The 23943-nt window shown below is 41.0% G+C and overlaps 1 protein-coding gene across 1 annotated transcript in view; it reads left to right on the top strand.

The window, feature by feature from the left end:
• FGF18 (fibroblast growth factor 18) overlaps positions 1-23943 on the top strand; it is a 147186-nt gene that overhangs the window by 61672 nt on the left and 61571 nt on the right. The window contains exon 3 of the mRNA XM_060786296.2: positions 14880-15060. Within this exon, the coding sequence (XP_060642279.1) occupies positions 14880-15060 (181 nt within the window). The remainder of the gene's footprint in view (positions 1-14879; positions 15061-23943) is intronic.

The following is a 23943-nucleotide window of genomic DNA, read 5'->3' as shown; positions in this document are numbered from 1 at the left end:
ATGTGTTTTGTGTGTGTATATATGTATATATATGTTTGGCCCAATTCTATCGTTGGTGGGGTTCAGAATGCTCTGTGATTGTAGGTGAACTACAAATCCCAGCAAGTACAACTCCCAAATGTCAAGATTCTATTTTCCCCAAACTCCACCAGTGTTCACATTTGGGCATATTGAGTATTCATACAGAGTTTGGTCCAAATCCATCATTGTTTGAGTCCACAGTGCTCTCTGGATGTAGGTGAACTACAAATCCAAAACCAAAGGACACTGCCCACCAAACCCTTCCAGTATTTTCTGTTGGTCATGGGAGATCTGTGTGCCAAGTTTGGTTCAATTCCATTGTTGGTGGGGTTCAGAATGCTCTTTGATTGTAGGTGAACTATAAATCCCCGCAACTACAACTCCCAAATGACAAAATCAATTTTTTTTAGTGAAGGACATACATTGGGTTGTTAGGTGTCTTGTGCCCAAATTTGGTGTCAATTCATCCAGTGGTTTTTGAGTTCTGTTAATCCCACAAACGAACATTACATTTTTATTTAGATAGATAGATAGATGGCCATGTGCAGTGTGTACATTACATTAGAAGCAAGTGGCTCTGCTATTACTGGTAGTGGGGTGTATATGTTTACATGTTAGTGTGAATGAGAGGTAGACTTCACAGCTTTGTCTCCATGTTGTTCACTCTGGCTTACACTTTCATTATATATCTCGGCTTTCATGCCAAAGGCCTCACTGAACCAAAAATGCATTTGTTTGAGTGTGGAAGGCAATGGTGAATATAGTCGACTTTAGCTGTGAGTTCCAGATTATGGGAAAATCCACCAAGAAGTATCTCTCTCTCTGTCTGTTTTGTGTAGATCACTAGAGTCACATCTGTACCAAAATATGGTGAATTTTGAATTTTTTTTCAATAAGATTATCAGAAAGTCAAATAGAGGTGTGTTTAGACAATGCCTTTCAAATGACCTCCAACTATTTTCCTGAACGAAACATCAAAACAATGCTCTTATGGTACCAGTTGCTGGGAAAGATAGTTTTGCTGTGTAGTATTAAAATCATTTGCCCTCACTGTCAGTTTTGCATTTGTGCACCCTCTCACTGCCCAGCCTGCATGCCCATTGGCCATGCTGGTTGGGACAACTATGGGAACAGTAGTCCAAAAACAACTTTTCCCAAACTATATACATATTTCAATGCCGCCATTGAGTCAGTTCTCAGTGTGAGATAAAAACCTGGCACTTCTCAGGAGGGTTTGGGAATCACTATCAGTTAATGAATATCTCAGCTAACACCGCTTAAAGGTTCAGTGAGGAATGTGTTTGCTCATAAATGTACCAACTGTCAAAAAGAGAAGCTAGTTTTCGGAGAGGATTGCATCAAGTTCACATATTTTCACTTGCCCAGAACCGGGAATAACTCCAACACAGAGACTCTTGATGAGATAGATGCTGACGTGTGTATTTACATGTAAGCCAAAGAACCTTGAAAACTACATCTTGTGTCCCTTTGGCATTGCGTAAAATGCAACTGCCAGTGGTGGCAATAATTAGGAGAATTAAACAATCCCACTTTGAGGGGACAGGGGAGCTTTATGCCCTTCTCGAAAACCTGTAGCCAGGAAGTCCCACTAAACAACTTGATCTGCTCCCAGGCCACCATTCCCAGAAGGCTACTTTCAGGTTGGTAAGGCTTGCCAGGTTCCTTGCTTGGCATGTCATATTGAATCTTCCCTGCTGTTCCAGACTAATATTTGTTCCATGCAATAAATGCACTGTTGTTACTGTTTTCTTGCCCATGACCCAGATCTCTTCCTTCCAGATGGCACACCTGTCCAAGGAGCACATCATGTTTTCCATCATCCAAACAGGAGCATTTTGATGCAGAACAAACCCCTGTAAAAATATGCAAATAGGTCTTTAGCGACAAACTGAGAAAATAAATGCTGATGGCATAAGCTTTTGTAAACTAAGCCTGCTTCCTCAGGCCCCTTCAAGTAAGGTTCTATATCCCAGTATTATGTCCCAGTTTTCTGTTTATCCCAGATTATCTGGCTGTGTGGACTCATATAATCCAGTTTAATCAGAAAACCTGGGATCAGATCCTGGGATATAGGGCCTGTCTGGAAGGGCCCTCTGATGTATGCCCCAATAAAGATCCACTTCCCAACCCAGCAGCTAGCATGCTTTTCATGACTATCACAAGAGCCCCATGGAATGGAATTGTGTGGCTTTTGAATGACATCATTGGGTAGTGTTATTGTGACATCAGTAGTAACTTCTGCAAAGGCTCTCTTTTATTATCTTGATGTTTAGTAATGCTTCCCCATTTTGTGGAACTTTAGCTTTTACAGTAGTTATTTTAAATGTCACTCTCATGCAGAATTTATTTCTGGTGGTTCAATCAAGGTGGAAAAGATACAACTTGGCCTTGGCTAGCCAGCTGGCAAGTCAGACCCCAGTCTTTGCACTGTATTTTATGGATCTCCTTTCCCAGGCTTGGGAAAACGTTTATTTTCTGCACTGTGGCCAGAGATCCTGCTGGTTGAAAAAAAAAATCTGAGAGCTGTCATCCAAAAAACCTTTTCAAGCTCTTTTTCTTTCTTCACTGTTTCTGCTCCAACCATTGAGTCCTTGCTGTGTTCATGGAGGCCTATATGGCTCTGTTCATTAGGCTTTTTCCTTTATATTGTTGAAGGCTTTCATGGCTGGAATCACTGGGTTGTTGTAGGTTTTTTTGGGCTGTATGGCCATGGTCTAGAGGCATTCCCTCCTGACGTTTCGCCTGCATCTATGGCAAGCATCCTCAGAGGTAACGAGGTCTGTTGGAACTAGGATGCAGGCGAAACGTCAGGAGAGAATGCCTCTAGACCATGGCCATTTTTCCTTTATGTTTTTAAAACTATTCAGCTATTGAATTCTTAGACATGTTGACTTTTTAAAAACGATAAATACTATTTGTATGTGGAAAATGGAAGGCGATCTGCATGTGCCCAGGGAAATTCTTCTTTACTTCTAGGCAGGTAAGAAGAGAGATGCTGAAGGTCCTTGGCGTGGACACCATTGTGAACACTTAAAGTCTCATTATAAATATTGGATTGTACCTTACAGGTCTAAAATGAGGCCAATGTCTTCTCAATCGTGTACTCACATTTATATCTGTATTATGTGTGCATCATAAATTGGGTTTGTCTTGTGGTTTGTGGTTTGCCTCACTCCTTCTGTTATCTGGAACTATCTGCTAAGTTTGAATATAATTCCTGCTTTCTGCTCATTGCATACTTGGGGCTAGATTATGTTGATCCTATTGGAACACACCATTTGAGCTGTTGGAATCCATTCATAGCCTGATATACTGATATATGTTCTGTTCGTTTTGAGTGGCATCATAACTCAAAATCTACTAGACAAATTGCCGCCAAATTTGGCCACAAGACCAAATTTACTAACCCAAGGAGCGACCATCACTCAAAAATTGATTTTGTCATTTGGGAGCTGTCGTTGATAGGATTTATTGTTAACCTACAATCAAAGAGCATTCTGAACCCCACCAACAATGGAATTGAACCAAACCTGGCACACAGAACTCCCACAAACAACAGAAAATACTAGAAGGGTTTGGTGGGCATTGACCTTGAGTTTTGAAGTTGAAGTTCACCTACATCCAGAGAGCGCTGTGGACTCAAACAATGATGGATCTGGACCAATGAACAGAGATGGAATTTGGAGAAAATAGGCCTTGACATTTGGGAGTTGTAGTTACTGGGATTTATAGTTTACCTAAAATCAAAGAGCACTCCAAACCCCACCAAGGATAGAAATGGGCCAAACATCCCACACAGAGCCCCCATGACCAACAGAAAATAATGTGTTTTCTGGAAGTCTTTGGCAACCCTTCTGACACCCCCGTGCAATCCCCCCCCCCCCCAGGGGCCCTGATTCTCAGGTTGAGAAATGCTGCCTTAAGGCAATCCAGTCCAACTCCCTTCATCAGGGCAAGAAAACATAATCAAAGCCCTCCTGACAAAGGGCCATCCAGCCATTCACACACACAGATACATATGTATATGAGAGATGGAGAATCATAGATTTGAAAGGGACCCCTAAAGAAGGACAGTTATATATGTTCCATGTTCCAGAGTAGGTAAACCAGACAATCTCTACATCAATAGTGACAAAGAAGCAGCAAGAAATACTGTTTACCCACAAGTATAAAGAAATTACATATACTAGCAACCAACACTTTCTCATTACTTTATTTTCCAGATCACCAGACTGGGCCACAGCAATGCCTGGCAGGGGGCAGCTAATACACACACACACACACACAGGAGTGTCCCTACTATTCATTTGAGAAGTATTCAGAGGGCATGCAAGCTGCACAGGCTTGCAGCACAATGCTTTGCGTACAAATTTCTGGTTTCTACTGACTTATCAGAAAGGGCTTATTGAGCTATCATGTTAAATTCTACACAGCTATGATTCTACTTTAAATGCCATGACTCTATCCTAAAGATCTGCAGTTTAGGGAGAGGTCTTCAGAATCCACAGTTAGAGGGTTTTTTGAACCTGCAATTCCCAGAAGTCCATTGAATGCTTTGTAGTGGAATCAAAGTGCTATAAATGTGTTTCTCGAAAGGAGCCAAAATGACAGTTCTCTTATTGTTCCTCTTGAATACACGATCCTCAACAAGTAAAAGCACAATATCATTACCGGTGACTTTGCAGCAGAATCTTACCCATAACAAATATACAAAAGACTGTCAAACAGGGTCAGATAGTATAATTAGAAGGGAACGGTGTATGTGTACATATGCATGCATGCATTAGGGCTGGTTCTGTGTCATTTGGTAGTCAAGCAACTCCATCAATGGCAGATGCAAGCTGTTGGAGGAAAGCAGTGTGTCCATTTGTCCTGCTTTGCTCTATCACCTAAACTGCCATGCTCCCTTCAAATGTGGTGGAGAACACTCTCCCATTGCCAGTGTTGAAAAAAAGATTGAACTGTCATTCCAATTAGCTTTTGTGTATGGATAGAGCACCATCTTGTTATTTGCCAATGCGTCTTGTATGGGCATACACATCTTTTTATACATACATGCATCTGTTTATGTTTTTCACCTTCATCGATCAAGAGAGTTTCCATATCTCAAGGCCCAGACTCTCTTCCCCAATTGTCAGAGGAAGGAGGAGGAATTTCAAGGTGACAACACTGCCTTAAAATGTATATTTTCCCATTGATTAGACTATGTGGAATTCACTTCCCGGGGAAATTAGGTCACTGTCATCCTTCCTCACCTTTAGAAAGAAGGTAAAAATGTGGATGTGGGACCAGGCCTTTAGGTAATTAGGCGGAAATGACAATTGACAATGTTGAGAATGGCTTGGAAATGGATTATGGATAAGTTAAATGGAGTACTCAATCATAGTATAAGGCTAGATAAATGGCCATCAGACTGGTAATAGCTCAGTGGACTGTAAGTATATTGCTTTCATGTTTTATGTTTTAATGTTTTTATGCTTTTAACTATTATAATGATTGGTGTTTTGTATTTTATTATGTGGCATCAAATTGTTGCCAATTGGAAGCCGCCCTGAATCCCCCCAGGGGTTGAGAAGGGCGGAGTAAAGTGTTATAAATAAATTAAAAATAAATAAATACGTGTTCGTATTTGGATGGCATACTTTGGACTTTTTTGTAGCTTGACCATAGTTTTTTTTGTTAATGATCCCTTTCACACAATGCCATGTACATCCTGCTGGAAGTCTGCCTCTACCCAGTTGTTGTCCCATCCCTTGCTCCCAATGCTCCAGTCACCTATCTTGGTGTAATGAGTCTCTCCCACCTCTGTGTTGGCATGTTGGCAGGAAAGTGACATCAGGAGATGGGATTTTCCTCCTTTTCCTGCTTCCTCTTGCCATTTCTAAGCTGGGTGTTTACTTTTTCTTTTATACTTTCTGTTTATATTTACCTTTTTATGTTTTCAATGCCTAAATTGCACAATTGCACTAAAAATGAAAATAAATTAAGGAATAGCAGTAATATGGGAAGGCAAACTTACAAGAGTGTGTGGAAGTATGATCATGGGGCCATGAATTGGTGAATTGTGCTAATAAAGAGAAGCGTGATAATGCAAATCTAGATTAGTGAGTTTGTGTGATAAAGTCCTTTGTGCAACTGTAGTTGATGCCGAATGATGTCACCAGGGGTTGTCATTTGTAATATTGCCCTTCTAACTTCATCAGGCCCTGTTTCCTGTGGCATCACAATGGGTCATTGCTAGTTCCCAAATTTTGGCCTTGAAATCTCAGGGTTTGGGATAGTCATGACCTGGCAACCATATGTATCAATGCGATTAGACAGAAAGAGTGACCTATCCAGTGGTTAGTCCAGAGGCGGCCCTAGGTAATTTTCAACAGTAAGCAAAAAATATTTTGCCCCCCCCCCCAACCAATCATTGATATATATTTTCTGTTCGTCGTGGGAGTTCTGTGTGCCATATTTGGTTCAATTCCATCATTGGTGGAATTCAGAATGCTCTTTTGATTGTAGGTGAACTATACATCCCAGTAACTACACTTGCCTCACTTGCTCCCTTGCCTGGCCCGCTTTGGGTCCGGAGGCGTGCCTGAAGACCCTGGTGTGTGCACCAAAAGTCACCTCTTTTCCTGACTTTCTCCTCAGCCATTGGGACCAAGAGAGAGAGAGCGAGAGAGGTGGAGATGCCCACCTTTCCTGAAGGTAGGCGCAAAAACAAAGGAGGGAGTGGAGGTGGGAGATACCTCCAGCTGGAGTGGCTCTCTCTCTCTCTCTTGGTCCCAATGGCTGAAGAGAAAGTCAGGAGAAGAGGTGACTTTTGGTGCGCACGCTGGGGTCTTCAGACACGCCTCCGGACCCAAAGAGGGCCAGGTACGGCGGCTCTGCCCCTTGGCCCACCCGCGGATTGGGGAGAGGAGAGGAGGTGGGTGGAGCGCTGGGGGATCGGGAAAGGGAGCCGGTCATGGGGAAGGGATTGAACGCAGAGAACGATTGAGCGCCGGCTCTGCTCGCACACCCGGTGGCCAGGTGGAGCAGGAACGAGAGGGGCTAGGCGAAGCTCAAGGGCCCGGCCCCTTTGGGAAGAGGATCACCCGGTAGTGAGGCAAAAAAGCCGAGGCTCCCCCCAGACTGCTAGGGCTGTTGTGAGCTGAGGGGGCGCTCCACAAGTGGCAGTCGAGGGGCATTTACATAGGTGCCTCTGCGCCCCTGGCAAAAAAAAAGTGTTCTGCGACCGCTTACATCGAGTAATGGACGAGCCACCCCTGGGTTAGTCCCAGCTAGAGGAGCACCATTAGATCCAAAAAAGTCACATTAAATTGATGCAACTAGTTTCAGTTGATTCAGTGGTTTTACTCAAATTGCAATTAATTGTCAATTTGTTTCTGATGTGATTGATGTTGTTAGCATCTAATGGCTGCCATTTGTAAGCCGCCCTGAGTCCCTCCCCTTGGGGATTGAGAAGGATGGGATAGAAATGTTTGAAATTAATTAACAAATGGATTTAGGCCAGGAGTTAAGGTTATATGTGATGTCCTGGTGTGTATGTTGGGACTGGGTGTAAACAACTTAAGTTTCCAGTCCTTGTTCAGCTACTGGGTGGATGTAGCCTAACAGATAATTTGCCTCACAGGATTTATTGACTTTACGAATTAAGAAAGGGAAAAAATACTGCAAAGTTTTGGAAAAGAAAAAGGATAGTTGGTGAAATGGGATATATGCATATAAACTGGAAATATAGTCATCTGCAACTATTAACTATTCTCCTCCAAAATGTAGGAGAGACCTTGTGTCCTTAAGCTGGTAATCTGTGCATAGTTAGTTAAGCACTTGGTAGGCAGTACCCAGCTTCTGGAGAGAAGAACAACCTCCCACTGTGGCTGTATTGGATCTCTTGGGGGAGAATCCCATTACCTGTGTTCGGAGGAGGGGTCTGAGCCATGCGGCAGAACTGAATAAACAGTTCGACTTTTCAAATCCAATTTATTCTTACATGCTTTCCAGTTTTTAAAAAAAAATGAAGAGAGAAGAGAGAGAGAAATATTAACACACTCATAAATAGGTACTTTGTCTATTGGGGAGAATTTCATGTAAAATTTTGGAACCAGCTTGGAGCTCTTCACATTAGACTATTCACATTCTGTCTGGCCAGTGTGAAGCTACACAATTAACTCTTTGCTGTTTTTGGAGAAACACAGGGATTTGAAGACTCATACACACACACTCTTTCTTAAATGCACACACAGAAAATCCTGAAATGACCTTGAAAAATGATTGTGGAAATGCCATCCTCTTTAATAAAAAACAGGGACTTTTATTTCTTTCTTTGTGTCTTGCGCTTCTCCGTCAACTTCATATCAATTTCAGAGCTGCGTGTGTCGCCAAGACCTTGTATTTCTGCATTTGCTGTAGATCTTATATGCTTAATTTGAGCTTTCTTCCCACCTCCCCATTCTTCTATTAAATTAAGTTTATTTTTATTAGGAATCAATGTGCTGAATGGATCAGCTCTTTACTTGGAATAAAGGGCAGAAGAGCTGCTATTGATGTAGAAAGGGAAGGAGGAATAGAGAAATGTTTATTATTTGGTCCAAATACTTCTGTCTTTAGTTGTGTGAAAAAAATCTGCAGCTCATGTCATCTAACCAACAAAAGACATGAGGGCCCCATCCTCCCAGGTTGAGGGCCCTGATCAAGGCAAGCATTCATTCATCCATGCCATGAGATGGTGGAAGAAGTCAAAAGGTGTTCTATCAGAATCTACTGCCTGATGTCACAACCATCCAGCCCCAGCAGAATGGAGGTGGGCAGTGTGGAAAGTAAACCATTCACAATGGCTTCCCTCCAACATTTTATCACTTTTTGGCACTACTTAAGAAAATCTCAAGCTGTAGATGCCTTCAAGTCATTCTTCAGTCTGCCACATGCCACATATTTTGGACTGAGATCTCATAACCTTCTAGATCCTATTTTTCAGAAGGGCAGAAGAGAGGAGAGGACAGAAGCAAATCATTGTGTTTGGTGTAAAACGGATTTTAGCAAGAAACCAAAATTAACAAGAAGCCACAATTTCAGCTCTACATTTAAAAAGTTGTGATGTCTGAATGGTGTCAGATAATTGAAGTAATGTCCCTTCTCCAAAGAATTGTGCGTAATTAGTTGAACTTTAGAAAATGCAGCATGTGTCATGTTATGTACTGTTATGTACTGTTACTGTTTGCAGGACAAGTGGAAAACATATCAGGGACTTTGTATTAGTAAAGTTATGATATTGAACAGAATGAGTATTCAGAGAGAACAATTGAGAGAGTATCATTGTATCTCAATGAAACTGCAATTTTAGAGAAGGTGGGGGATGGTGAAAAAATAGAAGACTAAAGATCAATATGCTGTTATTGTCCTTTGGGAATATCAGTGCTTTGCTCCTAATACCAAGTCAATGTCTCTGACTATATTTGTGGCTTCAGAACAGAAGACTGAAGAAATTCCTTGTGCTACTTGGGTGGCTGGCACTTTCAAATATATTCTTGGTCCAAAGTGATAAAGTACAGCAAGTACTGGAATGACATCACTCTTTTGGATGTTGTTCCAGCATTTACTGGGATCCATCACCTTCTCCTGTACTCCAGAATGCCCTTTTGCTTCTGTCCCATCTCATATTTTTGAATCCTGGCAGCTGGAGAGAGTTTTGACCCAATCGTCAACCTCTCCTTCCTGTTCAATTTCAGCCTCATCCCCTAAGTGCTTTTTACTTAGACTGCATTAACAAAGACTTTTCAAGGGAACATCATTGAATTTCACTTACCCAAAAGCACTCCAATCAATTATGTAGCAAGGCAACTCAAATTAGATTCCTCGCTGGCTCCAAATAGATTCAGAGACCATCAACAGAGATGAGAAATTGTGAAGTTGGATGACACAGCACATTGAAGTCCCAAATAGCCTGTAAAGGTTGGGGCTGAGGTCTGACATTTTCACAGAAAACTCATTGACTCAGGAAAGCTGAGCCTAGGTATCTAGTGTGCTGTGCAGAGACAGTAGCCCTTTCCACAGTTCCCCCACTATTTTTGCTAGGAGAGCCCACAAAGGGTTGGGAGAGACGGTTGGAGTCAGCACACCAGACTCCTGTTGCTCACACTTAATGGGGGGTGATTTTTCAGCTCACGTCTGCAAAAACATGCAGAGAGAAGAAAGGTGCACTAGCTTTGTTGAAGAAAACTCCAGGCACAGCCTCCAGAATTTTCAAGCATGGCTAGGAAACAACCCTACCAGAAAGAAGTGCTGTCAGTCCTGGTTGACAATACTGGACATTGTAGACCAACCATCCAGTTGGTCTATCCCTCAAAGTTTGGTGCATTGATTGGTAGGTTCCTTTCTTGCTTGTGAAGTCTTGGGTCTGCCTTCTCCTCTCCTCTGCTTTTAGTCCCCCCTGTTTATAGGCCTTCTCAATAGTGTAGAGACCTTCCTTTGTATTAGTTTTTGGGTGGAGCTTAAAATCCCTCCACAGGCCAGTCTTAGTTGGTCTATTCCATTTTCCTGTATAAAGCTCTCTTGCTGGACTCCTCCCTTTTCTACAGTCACTAGAGGCTTGTGGCATTGTCTGGTGATCCTAGGCCAAGCAATCCAAAAACAGGCATTCTTAGCACCTGCTGCATTTAGTAATATTATTATACCGATAGTCCAAAGGACAACAGAAGCTTTTGGCCAACCTAAGCTTCACAGGAAAGAAGATTAAGACAGTTTATAAGCAACAACTTGAAATCCATCGCTTTGCATCAGAGGCAGAAGATTCCAGAGAGATGACTATAACCAGCAAAATCTACTTTTGTAATGTATTGTTTTAAGTTATCTTATGATAGTCCCGGGTGGAGTTAACCTTTATTCATCTTGTTTCAGTAAACTCATTTTGGTTATTATTTCACCTTGCCCAAAGTGCCTCTGTCTGCTAAAGGTCTTAATCTTAACAGAAGGTATACAGACAGATCCCGAGTAAAGCCAGACAATAGTTTTTCCAAAGGCTCGGGCGTGCCATCACATTGCTTGTCAAAACTGGACCTGGGACTTTCAGTGTGGATATTATCCATGGTACTTCATTGAGAATTGTATCCATCTGCCACATCTGCCACATCTGTACCCACCCCATCTGCCACACAGGAACATACTAAAATACTCTCTAGGAAACTCTAGATACTCCAGTGCAAGGCTATAGCCCACTCCTGCTGATAGCTGACCACAGAATTGTCCTGGAGGACCTGGAGAATATATTGATCAAATCCATGAATAATCAAATTTGCAAAAGTTACACCAGCCAATGTGGAGGACTAACTATAGTAGTGAATTCAATAGTAATTGATTTAGATCTCATCTTGGGTTTTGTGTTGTAGTTCTGAGGGTGGTTTCATCCAAATATACATGGTGCACCAGGACTGGCAAAAAAAGCAGTGGGCCTCCATGGTTCAATGCCGATATGTCTGCCCCTGTTGTGCTATAGCCCCCACCAAATGGCTTGGTTGAAGAAAGCTTCTGCAAGCAAGATTGGGAGAGGAAATGGCAGCCAATAATGGTGTGCTACATTTCAACCCAGCCCTGAAAGAAATACTGCACTGGCGGTGGCCTCACAAATTTTATAATTGGCAAAGTGGACATTTGCCAAAACCATGAAAACAAAATAGTGATTAACCTTATTTCCAGACCTGGGAAAGAGACATCTTACAATATTTCTTGTTGATTTTCACCAAGATAATTTTATATGCTTGAAAAGACATGAAGGAAATAATTGCTTTGAGGTTGGCTCGGTGGCTGAAAGGTAAAAACAGTGTTTTCAGTGTATCAAAGCGACTTGCTTTTATTTGTCTTTTTAAGTCAATAAAAAGGACCCTAAAAAGAGGAATGTTTAATTTTGGCAAACGGGTTTGCTTTGAAAGTGCACAGACTTCCAAAAACCAGCTATATGCTTGCAAGTAAAATAATTTTGGTAAAAGCAAGGCAAACTAACTGCCTAACAAGGGGCGGGTGGGCTATGTATTTATTTACATTCCTGGGTATTTATTGAATGCATTTATAGCTTACCTTTCATAGAAAACTGGATGGGTGGGGATAGGAGATAATAAACATTAAAGGCATTTGCGTGAGCTACAACGGCTGTTTATTCAATGCTCCCATGGGGGAAATGATGGCTAAAAAAGATGGCACAGATTTACATATAATTTGCATGTGCTAACTTATATATAATGGTGTAATTTTAGAAATTGTTACTATTATTCAAATCAGAGCTGGGGAAACTGATCTGCATGCAATCCATATAGGCTCCATTTTTGGCCTCTCAAGGGCCAAATTTAACGTGATATTACTTCCAGTTGCATTGGATACTCTCCAGGGAGGAATTGCAGGGAAGAGAAATGTTGAGACACTCTTTGCTTTAAATAGGGGTACAGCCCATCTCACAACAGAAGGAAGAAGATAAAGTGATTTGCTCTGTCTGAACATTTCCAAACCAGGTTAGAACTAGCAAATCTGGAGATTATAACGTAGCCTCCAGCAGTACGAAAACCACACTAGTTTGGCTCATAACTAAGATGGACAGCCAAAAAAGGAATTGATGTATCACTTCCATACTGGGGCCATTCCACACAGCTGAATAAAATCCCACATTATCTGCTTTGAACTGGAATATATGGCAATGTGGACTCAGATAACCCAGGTGAAAGCAGATATTGTGGGGTTTTCTGCCTTGATATTCTGGGGTACAGTATATGGCTGTGTGGAAGTGCCCATCTCTTATCACTCTTTGTTTTGGAAGAGTAGCAGCGGGAGTAGGAATCCTGCTGGGAAAAACAGGAGGGAAACCTGCAGCTTCATTGTTTTTGTTTTCTCAACAGGCAACAATATTTTTATTTAGATAAGCCTTTGGCTTCTAAATTGGCTTGCTGACAGAAAGGGATCTTCACTTCTTGGTGTTGCTGTCAATGTCTTTTTACTGCCATGTTTCTAGCTGATTTGGTTGCTTTAATTGAGATTGGGGAAATGTATTCTATTGTTGTTAGCACATTCTTGGGTGGAATGGGGGAAAGATAAATTAAAGCCTGAAAATGGGTTTGATTTCAAATTTTTAGATGTGTAATTGTGTGCAGGTTCCTTCAAGTTGTCTGTCAACTTATGGTGACCCTATGAATTTTATAGGGTTTTCTTAGGCAAGGAATACTCAGAGGTAGCTTTGCCAGTTATTTCCTCTGACATATAGTCTACGGTACCTTGTGATTATTGGCAATCTCCCACCTAAGTACTAATTAGGGATCACACAGTCGTAATATAACTTTTTCTGCAGGGGGTCAGCCTTGTACTATGGGAGGGGGGATCAAAGGGGTGCACCATCCCTCCATCTATATTTGCCTTCATATAGATAGATAGATAGATAGATAGATAGATAGATAGATAGATAGATAGATAGAGAAAGAGAGAGGAGCCTCTGGTGGTACAATGATTGAAAGGTCGGCGGTTCAAATCCGGGGAGCGGGGTGAGCTCCCATCTGTCAGCTCCAGCTTCCCATGCAGAGACATGAGAGAAATCTCTCACAGGATGGTAAAACATCTAGGCATCCCCTGGGCAACGTCCTTGAAGACAGTCAGTTCTCTCACACCAGACCTAGCAATTCCTAAAGAAAACATTTTAATCAAATCTTCAAATAATCAAATTTGGAAATATCAAACCAGTAAATGTGAAAGGCTCCTTGTTCTTGCAAGTTTATCAAGCATTTTTATAAGTTTACAACAAGAAGTGAACGTTTCAACACACATTCTATAACAGGAATGGACAGGCTGTCCAAAACACCTGGAGGGCCAAAGTTTGCCCATGCCTGTTCTATAAGGACTCACCGCCTCATCACACGTCTAGCAGCAGAAGGAGGCAGTAGTCTGCTTTGCTGCGAGGTGTGGTGAATCCGGTGCCCCACACCTCACATTGCCTGCTTCGCTGGGAGGGCAATCGCATTGGGGAAAGTGTGGTGTGCGCAACTTCCCTCCATACATTGGGCAACATGGGAAGCCTCTCATGTTGCTTTGCCAGCGTGGCATGCCCGTTCCGCCCCTCTATACCCACAGAGTGGCATGACATAGTTTGATGGGAGCCGGCCGACTCTGTTGGTGACTGGAGCCAGATCAGTGTTTGCCAACGACACTAGCCCCATATTATAAGGTCATCAGTCTCATCAACATTCAACAAGAAAGTTATTTCAGTTCTCAATCTGAATTCACATGATGCAGATAGTTGAGATCATTAGTAAACATTCCTATTATAATCTCCTGCACTTTTTCATGTGTGCTTTAATTGTAACAATTTAAATCAGTTCCAACTGCAGTTGTTTTTGGGGAGTGACTTTAATTGCACCACAATCCCTCACTCTTCTTCATCTACTCCCATGCTGATAGTGGAAAGCCAGAGCAGTGTAGTGTTTTTGGTCCTGAACAAGGTTTATGGGGGCCAGATCAGTCATAGAAAACCACTGGATGGCCTTGAGCAAGCCCTATTTCCTCACCTCCCTCTGAACAAATCTTGCCAATAACGTTTTATTACTAGTTACTGTTGTTAAACTATTACTTTACATAATTTATAAATTAAACTTTATCATATATATATTTATGTGTGTGTGTGTATTTGAAAAGTAGTGTACAGTATGTAGGGTTCAGTACTATGCATTTTAAGGCATATACTGAATGTCTTGGAACACAGATAAAATGTGTGTTGCGAGACGCACTTCACACAGTGCTGGTCTGTGAATCCAAAATGTTGCCTTAATTTATTATACTTAATTTATTTTTGTTTCCGCCCCTTTTTTAAAAAAAAACAGATGTTTGTCGCTGAAGAAAATGTGGATTTTCGGATACACGTGGAAAACCAAACGCGAGCGCGGGATGACGTCAGCAGAAAGCAGCTCAGGCTCTATCAGCTGTACAGTAGGACAAGTGGGAAGCATATCCAAGTGATGGGGAGAAGGATCAGTGCCAAAGGAGAAGATGGAGACAAATATGGTAAGAGGATTTACTGTTTTCTGCCATCTTGGCTTCTTTTTTGTATGTTAATATGTACAATTGGGGTGGGTAGAGTGAGAGAGGAGTCCTAGAGAATCTAGAGATTCATAAAGAGAAGATTTTAACCATCCATTAACTGTGAATCATCAAATCTGCAAAAGTGAAGTTGCAGATGTGGAGGGCTGGCTTTACTTGCTCAAACTGTTATAGGGTGGTTTGTTTCGCAAATGCTTCTGTTCTTCCTGCTTGTGTGCAAAGAATTCTGGGATCTGCAGGGTTCGCTATGGTACAAAACAGATGAGGCTGTAAATTGAGAGTCTCTGCCTTAGTTTAACTTCAGAGGCATAGTCTGACTAGTTTAGATAAATGCTCAAAATGGGACTGAGCCAGGAGACTCAGCACTTTAGAATATTGCTTGGATGTTCCTAACACTGCTTTTGAACAGTTCCAGGAAATCTCACAGATACATCAATACAAGGAAATATATAAATATTCTCAGGTGTATCTTTGGCACATCTTCATTCTTTTGTCATTGCAATGGGACCTGCAGTCTGGGCTTGCTCCCCTATTCTAGGCTCCAGTAAAGCTATTGTCTTCTCCCAAGTGCAGAGCCCACTGAAGGATGGACAACCAGTATGTCATGTATTTGTTAGAGAAAATGATTCATTTCAGTTATAGGAGTGAGTGAAAACTTTGCTTCAATTCAATTGCTACACAGGTTTAATACAGATTTGAAAAATTTCAAATACTCAATTTGGATAGAGCTAGAAATTGAAAATGTCAAACACAGGAGAAAATAGAACTATTCAATCTAGGCCCAAGTAATTCAGTCTAGCTTTGAAATTCAATGTATTAAAACATCATAGTGCTAAATTAGAGTTGATGCGACCTCATTTTTCCAAGAGGCACCTAGCTTTTACATGTGCATTGGGGATATGTAAAATTGTATCTCCCGAATTAGGTTGATGCAAATGAGGAAGGATTTTCTGGCAGTTTGTTTTAAAGAATGTACTAAAACTACCAAATATTGTCTTCCAATTTAGAATGGATCATAGAATCATAGAATCATATAGTTGGGAGAGACCACAAGCACCATGCAGGGCATACCTACACTGACCATTTAATGCAGTTTCAAGCTGATATTGAAAAAAGTTGTTTCACTGGAGCCCCCAGTGGTGCAGTGAGTTAAACTCCTGTGCTGGAAGGACTGAAGACTGACAGGTCGCAGGTTCGAATCCAGGGAGAGCGCAGATGAGCTCCCTCTATCAGCTCAAGCTCCTCATTGCGGGGACATGTGAGAAGCCTCCCACATGGATGATAAAACATTCAAAACATCTGGGCACCCCCTAGGCAATGCCCTTGCAGACGGCCAATTTCCTCACACCAGAAGTGACTTGCAGTTTCTCAAGTCATTCATGACATGATCAAACTGTGCAGTTGATTATATAGGAAGTCCTAGAACCAGTTTGAGGCCTGGATGGTGATGACACAGAGCATGGCTGCACATTAAAGTCTTTCTTCCGCTTGCTTTTGTGCGGGTTTGTTGTATGGCCTCCAAAGTTTGGAGCTAGTTTTGAACTGCAGAAGCATATTTCTTTATTGAACAGGTCATACAATCAGAAAGTTTTCCCCAATCTTTAGGTGTAATCCCTTCTTGCAACTTTTCATCCATTGTTCTGTGTCCTTCTCTGAAGCAGCAAAAACAAAAAACCCAATTTTGTTCCATCTTCAATGTGACTTCCTTTAAAATATTTGAACATGACTGCCATGTCCCTTCTCAGCCTTCTTTTCTCTAAGCGAAACATACGCAGCCATTCCTCATGGGGCTTTCAAGGGGATTTTGTTCAGGGGCAGCTCTTCTAATGAAATAAATTACAATGATGGTAAGATTGGAGGGAAGGATATTAGAGATAAAGTTGAAGTACTTTGGCCACATCATGAGGAGACAGGAAAGCTTAGAGAAGACAATTATGCTGGAGAAAATTGAAGGAAAAGGAAGAAAGGCCGACCAAAGTCAAGATGGATGGATGGTCTCCTTGAAGTGACTGGCTTGACTCTGAAGGAGCTGGGGTAGGTGACGTCCGACAGGGAGCTCTGGTGGGGGCTGGTTCATGAGGTCACGAAGAGTCAGAAATGACTGAATGAATGAACAACAACAAAGATCTCTAAAATATTATAGATTGGCACCTATTTAAAAATAGACAATGGCCTTTAAATAAATAAAGAAGAGGCCAGTTAAAATAAATATGTATGCATTTGTTGAAAAGTTTAAATAAATATTGAAATAGAAAAACCATCAGTGGTAGTAAACAAAGATAAGGAAGCAACAACTTAAAACTTAGTATGGCGTATTGGTATTTAAGGTACATAATTCTACTGCTAAGGAACATAGGAAACTCTTGAGCTCCCAAAATCTTTCCTGTTTGGACTGGATACTGATGATCTTTGATAAACTAGATGCTTGACCAAAGTAAACAGTCTCAGAGTTTCCTTAACCAGCCTGGTTTCCCTGATACAGAAATTGCTTTGTATAGACTTGCCGCGAATAGAGTGGGATCATGCAATATTTCTGGCAAAGCATGATGGTGTTTTGTTCATTTATTCTTGATAGTAAACTTCTAAATGTTTAGGTTTTGCAGGATTGAAACTGAAAAAGGTAATACAGCAAAAACACAATAAATTAGATAAAATATTGCTTAGCATAAAACCCAAATAAACATGTCAGCATAGGGTAATGAATGCGAATTACAAATGCAGGAACTACCATTGGACACTGGCACAACACACACACACACTATAGGCGCTAAACGAGTGGATCTTAAATTACTCAAAATGCTAAACACTTTAAACATTTCAATGCCTAAGAGAACAGAAAAAAACATTTCCTGGCGAAGTAAAGATACTGTGGACGTAAGACAAGCTTCCCTTGAGAGAGGGTCTGAAGAAGGGCTTCCATAGATCACCTTAAATTCTGGGAAGAGGTCCCATAAGGTTCCAAGGTTTAGAGCTGTATAACTCTTTAGAGTTTTCTAGGTCAAAACTAGCATTTCGAACTGTATCTAGCAATGATACAGTCCAAACTGGATAACTCTGAAGGCAAGAAAGGACCAACATAGTATGATGATAGTGCTTGAATCTCTATAGTTGATTTTTTAACAAATATATTTTAGCACTAGCTGAAACTTCCAAACTGTTATCAAAGAGAGTTCCCTGACCAGTGCATTGTACTAATTCAAATGAGAGATTACCGGAGCCTGAATCACTGTAGCTGGATTATCCACCTCCAGACAGGGTTGTATCTGAGACACCAGCCAAGCGTCTAATGATATGGATAGTAGATTCAGGGCCATTGCCTTCATTTGGGTTTCTTTTTCAGGAGTACAGCTTTGCCCAGTATAGTATACACTGTAGATGGGGCATCTCCAATCCTGGAAGCTTGTAGCTTTCATGTCAGTAGGGTGGGTGAATCCATTCCAGGTTTGGGCTACTTTTTACTAAGCTATCTATTTATAGTTTAGTAAGGCACCAGGAAAGTTCTGAGAATGCCTTGGACTGCAAGAAGATCCAACCAGTCCATACTTCAGGAAGTAAAGCCCAACTGCTCATTGGAGGGAAGGATAGTAGAGGCAAAGATGAAGTACTTTGGCCACATCATGAGAAGACAGGAAAGCTTGGAGAAGGCAATGATGCTGGGGAAAATTGAAGGAAAAAGGAAGAGGGGCCAACCAAGGGCAAGATGGATGGATGACATCCTTGAAGTAACTGGCTTGGCCTTGAAGGAGCTGGGGGTGGTGAGGGCTGAGAGGGAGCTCTGGCGTGGGCTGGTCCATGAGGCCACGAAGTGTCAGAAATGACTGAACGAATGAAGAACAACAAGGCACCAGTATTTTTTTTTGGCAGAGAAGGGTAAAGACTTTGTAAAAATCCCATGATTATATAGCATTGAGCCGTTCTGATTAACCTATTTAGGAAAAGAGTTCAGTACCTTGGATAGCTCTTTTAAAGGTCAATTAAAGCTTGGAGTAGCTTCACCATCTCGCTGACATGGGAACCTCTACCCAGCACTACTAGAAGCTGTTCTGTAGGAGTAAAACTGTGATTTGTATAGAAGTTTGAGAAGCTATTAAGTAGATCTATGCTATGCTTTGGAGCTTGAAAAACTTTGTACTGGGACATCCTAAAATACAATTGAGTTATGCTTTGTGTTCCAAATTGGTACAAATTACAGAAGGAGATACAAAGCTCCAAATCATCTTCATATACAATATTGAGGTAGTCTCCCAAAATTAAATTTCCAAGTGCTGTAATAGGACTATTGTCCCTCACCTGTTATGCATATGATAGCTTTCTTCAGACATAGTCACACACCCTGACACCAAGGTCTCCATAAGATGGTCTCTGTGGCCATCAGGTGAACTTCTGGACCTTATCAGTAGAGTTCCTCTGAGACTGCTGTGCCCCATCAATACACTGTGATTCTCAAAGCCTGTGTAGTTTTCAAAAATTAAATAATCCTGATACTGCTAAACACTCAGTATTTATTTCGAAGCATATTGAAATATTCCTCATTAGTTAAGCACAAAAATGACTTGGTGGCATGACTCTGAAACAGAAAACATAACACAAATATACACTCAATAGACTCCATTTAATTATTTTGATGCATTGCTTCCAAAACAAAGTAGAATCCATTTAACTGAATATTAATCAAGCTAAGGCTAGACTAATAATGCTAGTTACTTTCTAGATATTTCACAACAGTGGGATGTTTAATGTTTCTGAAGTGCCTAGAGAAATGTGTGGAGGATTAAGTCTGGGCAGACTACTCAAAGAAAGTGTCTGCCTATTCATCAATTAGATTTTAATCTTCTGACTGTGTAAAATGCTGGCTTTTCACATTCAGGATAACAATGTGAAATGGTTAACTGATTCTTTTGTGTGCACAGATTTTTTTTTTAAGGAAAAGAGGGAAACAGGAAAAAGATACACATTACATGGTATCTCACAGTGATGGCATAGATAAGGGTGGCAGCCGTACATAAGTTGAAACAGGAGATTTTCATTGCATAGAAAAGAAGATACTCTATACTGTTTGTTCTCCCTTTGTGTTCAGTTCACTCACAGGGCTAGTGCTGCTTAGGGTAGGAAAGGCCTTTATTTATACTTCACGGGTGAGAGATCGTATTTCCAAAGTATCAGACTTCAATGTTATGCTAAAAGGTAACGTCGATGTTTCCTGTGTGCTGGATTCAGCTTCATACCTGAGTGGTCTTCTGAGAGCCAAAACACAAAGGAAATGACAAATTACAGAGAGGTTACATTGACAGGATGCAGCACAGGACACCGGGGAACTTGAATAATGGAGCTGGGTATGTCAGGATTACAATTCAGTGGTAGAAACTAAGTACACTTTGCATGTATAAATGTCCACTATTTCAGCCTAAGGAGGCCTGTGGGAGACTCCCACCAGGACCTTGGGAGAGCTGCTCATTGACAATCAGTGTAGATAATATTGACCTAGATGGACCAACTGCATGACTTTAATGTTGTCTTTTTGTATCTATAATTATTGGGCCCAGTTCCCAATTCACCATTACACTGTAACTACTATGATTCAATTCCTTGGAAGCCCAGGATTCATTGTTTGCCCAGAGGCATGAAAGGATATCTTGGATTGGAACAGTAAAGTCCCCTTCCTGCCTTTCTGTATTTTTGGGGGCCCCTAAATTCAGGATTTGGCACATTGTTTGTTCCCCCTGCTCATTATATTCTGAAACAAGAATCAAATTCTTGGGATCTATTCTGTCATGTTTACATTCTAATAATGTTTCAGAAAAGATGCTCTATCTCCTATGTGCTACCAATTCTATGATAACTCACAAGGTCTCCTTTTTTGCTCTGGTAGCAATGAAAATTCGAGCAAAAATTATCACTGGTATTTGAGTTGATTGCTCTGGGGATGCTCTTATTTAACTGAATTTGTCCAACCGAAACTTTAGCATTGTTGTTTACACTGAAGATACTGTATTATATTTTAATTGTACTGCATTTTTAATAGGCAAGATCTATATGCAAATGACACTATGTAACATTCTTTTAAAAAAATCTATTCCTGGTTTGGAAGTGGTGATTTCCTGTTTAATTGTGAGATACTTACTTTGAAAGTAGTTGTTATGCTCCAGAAGCTTTGTTTTTGTGGCTGCCACAAACTATGTGGAATTGGTTGGGATTCTGAGAGATATTCATTGAAAAACTATTGCAAAATGTGCTGCAGGATGTCTTGCAGAAACAAAGTTTTGGCCATTTAATAAACTTTTTCCTTTTTTAATGATAGAACCAATTAGGAAATGACATTTATAACCCAGGAATAAAAATCGTGTTACATAGTATTATTTTATGTAGTTATTCTAAACTGCGCTGAGTCGCCTTCAGGCTGAGAAAGGCGGTATATAAATACGGTAAATAAATAAATAAATACTAGTAGTGCATATAGTGTATTTAGTAGAGAGGCTGTGGCGGCACAGCGGGTTAAACCACTAAGCTGCAGAACTTGCTGACTGGAAGACTAGTGGTTCGAATCTGTGGAATGGGGTGAGCTCCTGTTGTTAGCCCCAGCTTCTGCCAACCTAGCAGTTCAAAAACATGCAAATGTAAGTAGATCAATAGGTACCACTTCTGTGGGAAGGCAGTGGCGCTCCATGCAGTGATGCCAGCCACATGACAGGTGTCTACGGACAGTGCTGGCTGTTCGGCTTAGAAATGGAGATGAGCACCGCACCCCAGAGACAGACCCAACTAGACTTAATATCAAGGGGGAACCTTTAACATTTTAGTGTATGGTCTAAGCATGAATAAACTACCTACTGACCTACCTAAAAGTCCTTCCCTAACCTGGAAAACCCAGGATTCCACAAAATTGAACAAAGCTATTTAAAATTGAATAATAGCACTATCATTCTGTAATATGGATGGGAATATAGTTGTAGGGTTCCTTGGGAAACAAGGTGGCAACGTTGTACATATGTATTCAATTCGCAAGGTACAACTGAACTACCATTCAGTGGGTGGTTGGTGATTACATATCTCAATGCAGACTGAAGTATTCTGAAAGCACTCTATAAAAACTACACATCAAAAACTGGATCAGAATCAGAACATTAGGGGTGTCGATATGAGCAGTTCTTTGAAAGCACTAAGGCCAGTGACTGTAGATTGCCAACAATTGTTTCATCAGGTCTGGTTTCAGTGCTTCAGCTAGTCAGATTATTATTTTTTTCTTTAACTTTATGCCACATGATCACATTTAGTCAAGTTGCTGCACCCTCTAAGTGGTTTTTAACACCCTGCTACTGAACCAGTTATCTGTGATCTTATTATTAGTGCATTTGATCCTACTTCCTTGCGAGCCAGAGTTTACATTTTCCCATGTTCCATTTTTGTGGCTGTTTGCTCAGCTCTCCAGTATTGATTGTCATATTGAACTTTAGCCTATCTTCTATAAGCATTTGCAAGCCCTTGGAATTTCATCTCAGACAAAACTTTCAAGTATGCCATCCACATTATATTCTCTGTACCAATAAACATACTCCCATTAGCAAAGATATTGAACAGTGCTTTACAGCTGTGAAGTGTTTATTTAGTAGAGTAGATTCCTGTAGTACTCGAGGGCTACATAACTCTTTTCTTGATGTGGCAAAGAGTGGTCTCTAAAACTTCTCATTCTTTGTATCTGAGGAAAAATCAGAAGGCTGGAGCACATGATAAGTAGGATCACAAACTATATTTAGAAATCTGATTGTACCAGGTAATGTTTCTACATGCACATCTGTGCATACATATATTTATAATCCTGTGCATAGGAAATAAGCTTTTTGGAAATATGGCTGCTAATGTAAGTGTATATGCACAGTATACGAAATTTATGTATAGAAAGCATTCAAACATATAGTAACAGTTTATATATCTTAAGAATATAGTAAGAGGTCTGCTGTGTGGTTTGCTGGTGATGCTTTTCTACACTATCAGCAAAATTAATCAAGACAGCATGCCAATAAATTTTTTGTGAACTGATGCCCATGACTTTTTCACTCCTGTCCCACACAGCACAAGCATTTTCATAAACTGAACATGAAGTTAATTCAAAGTTTAGGTGAGTTATACTCCCAGTCCTGGACTCGCAACTCCTGGTTGCATACGTGGTTGTACTTTCTCTTCGCTTGCACAGAAGAGTGTCTCAGATATTCCTGGCTCTCCTATGGGAGCAGCAGGGCTGGCTGATGTGTTGGTTAGGAGCCAGTTGGGAGCCTGAGCTGTGACCTTCCGCCCAAAGAAACTGATACAGTACCTGGATGTTGGCAATGCTTGTTGTGCTGGCTGGATGCCTGAGCTCTCCCTCCTCCTCCCTACCATGCCAGTATAGCTATGCAGGTGAATTTTGTTTTTCCACCTTTTTCTGCCAGGATTAAATGGAATTTTTGATCCCCAGAATTCTCCAGTAACAAGTTTGTTTCATTTGTTTTGTATGAATCAATTCATTTATCCAGGGGAAATATTGTTAGTTGTATGGTGTAAAAGACCTAACATAGAAAGCCTTGTTTATGTCGTGCTTAGAATGGTGGACTAGGATTTGGGGGATTCAGGTTCACATCTCAAATGTGTCATGCCAGTCAGTATTTGACCTTGATCCAGTCTCTCTCAGGCTGACCTATCTTATAGGTAAAGGTAAAATTTCCCCCCTGACATTAAGTCCAGTTGTATCCGACTCTGGGGGTTGGTGCTCATCTCCATTTCTAAGCCAAAGAGCTGGCGTTGTCTGCAGACACCTCCAAAGTCATGTAGCCGGCATGACTGCATGGAGCACCGTTACTTTCCTGCCGGGGCGGT

The sequence above is a fragment of the Anolis sagrei genome, chromosome 1 (assembly GCF_037176765.1).
Source record: "Anolis sagrei isolate rAnoSag1 chromosome 1, rAnoSag1.mat, whole genome shotgun sequence".
Lineage (NCBI taxonomy): Eukaryota > Metazoa > Chordata > Lepidosauria > Squamata > Dactyloidae > Anolis > Anolis sagrei.
This window is presented reverse-complemented; position numbering and strand designations above follow the sequence as displayed.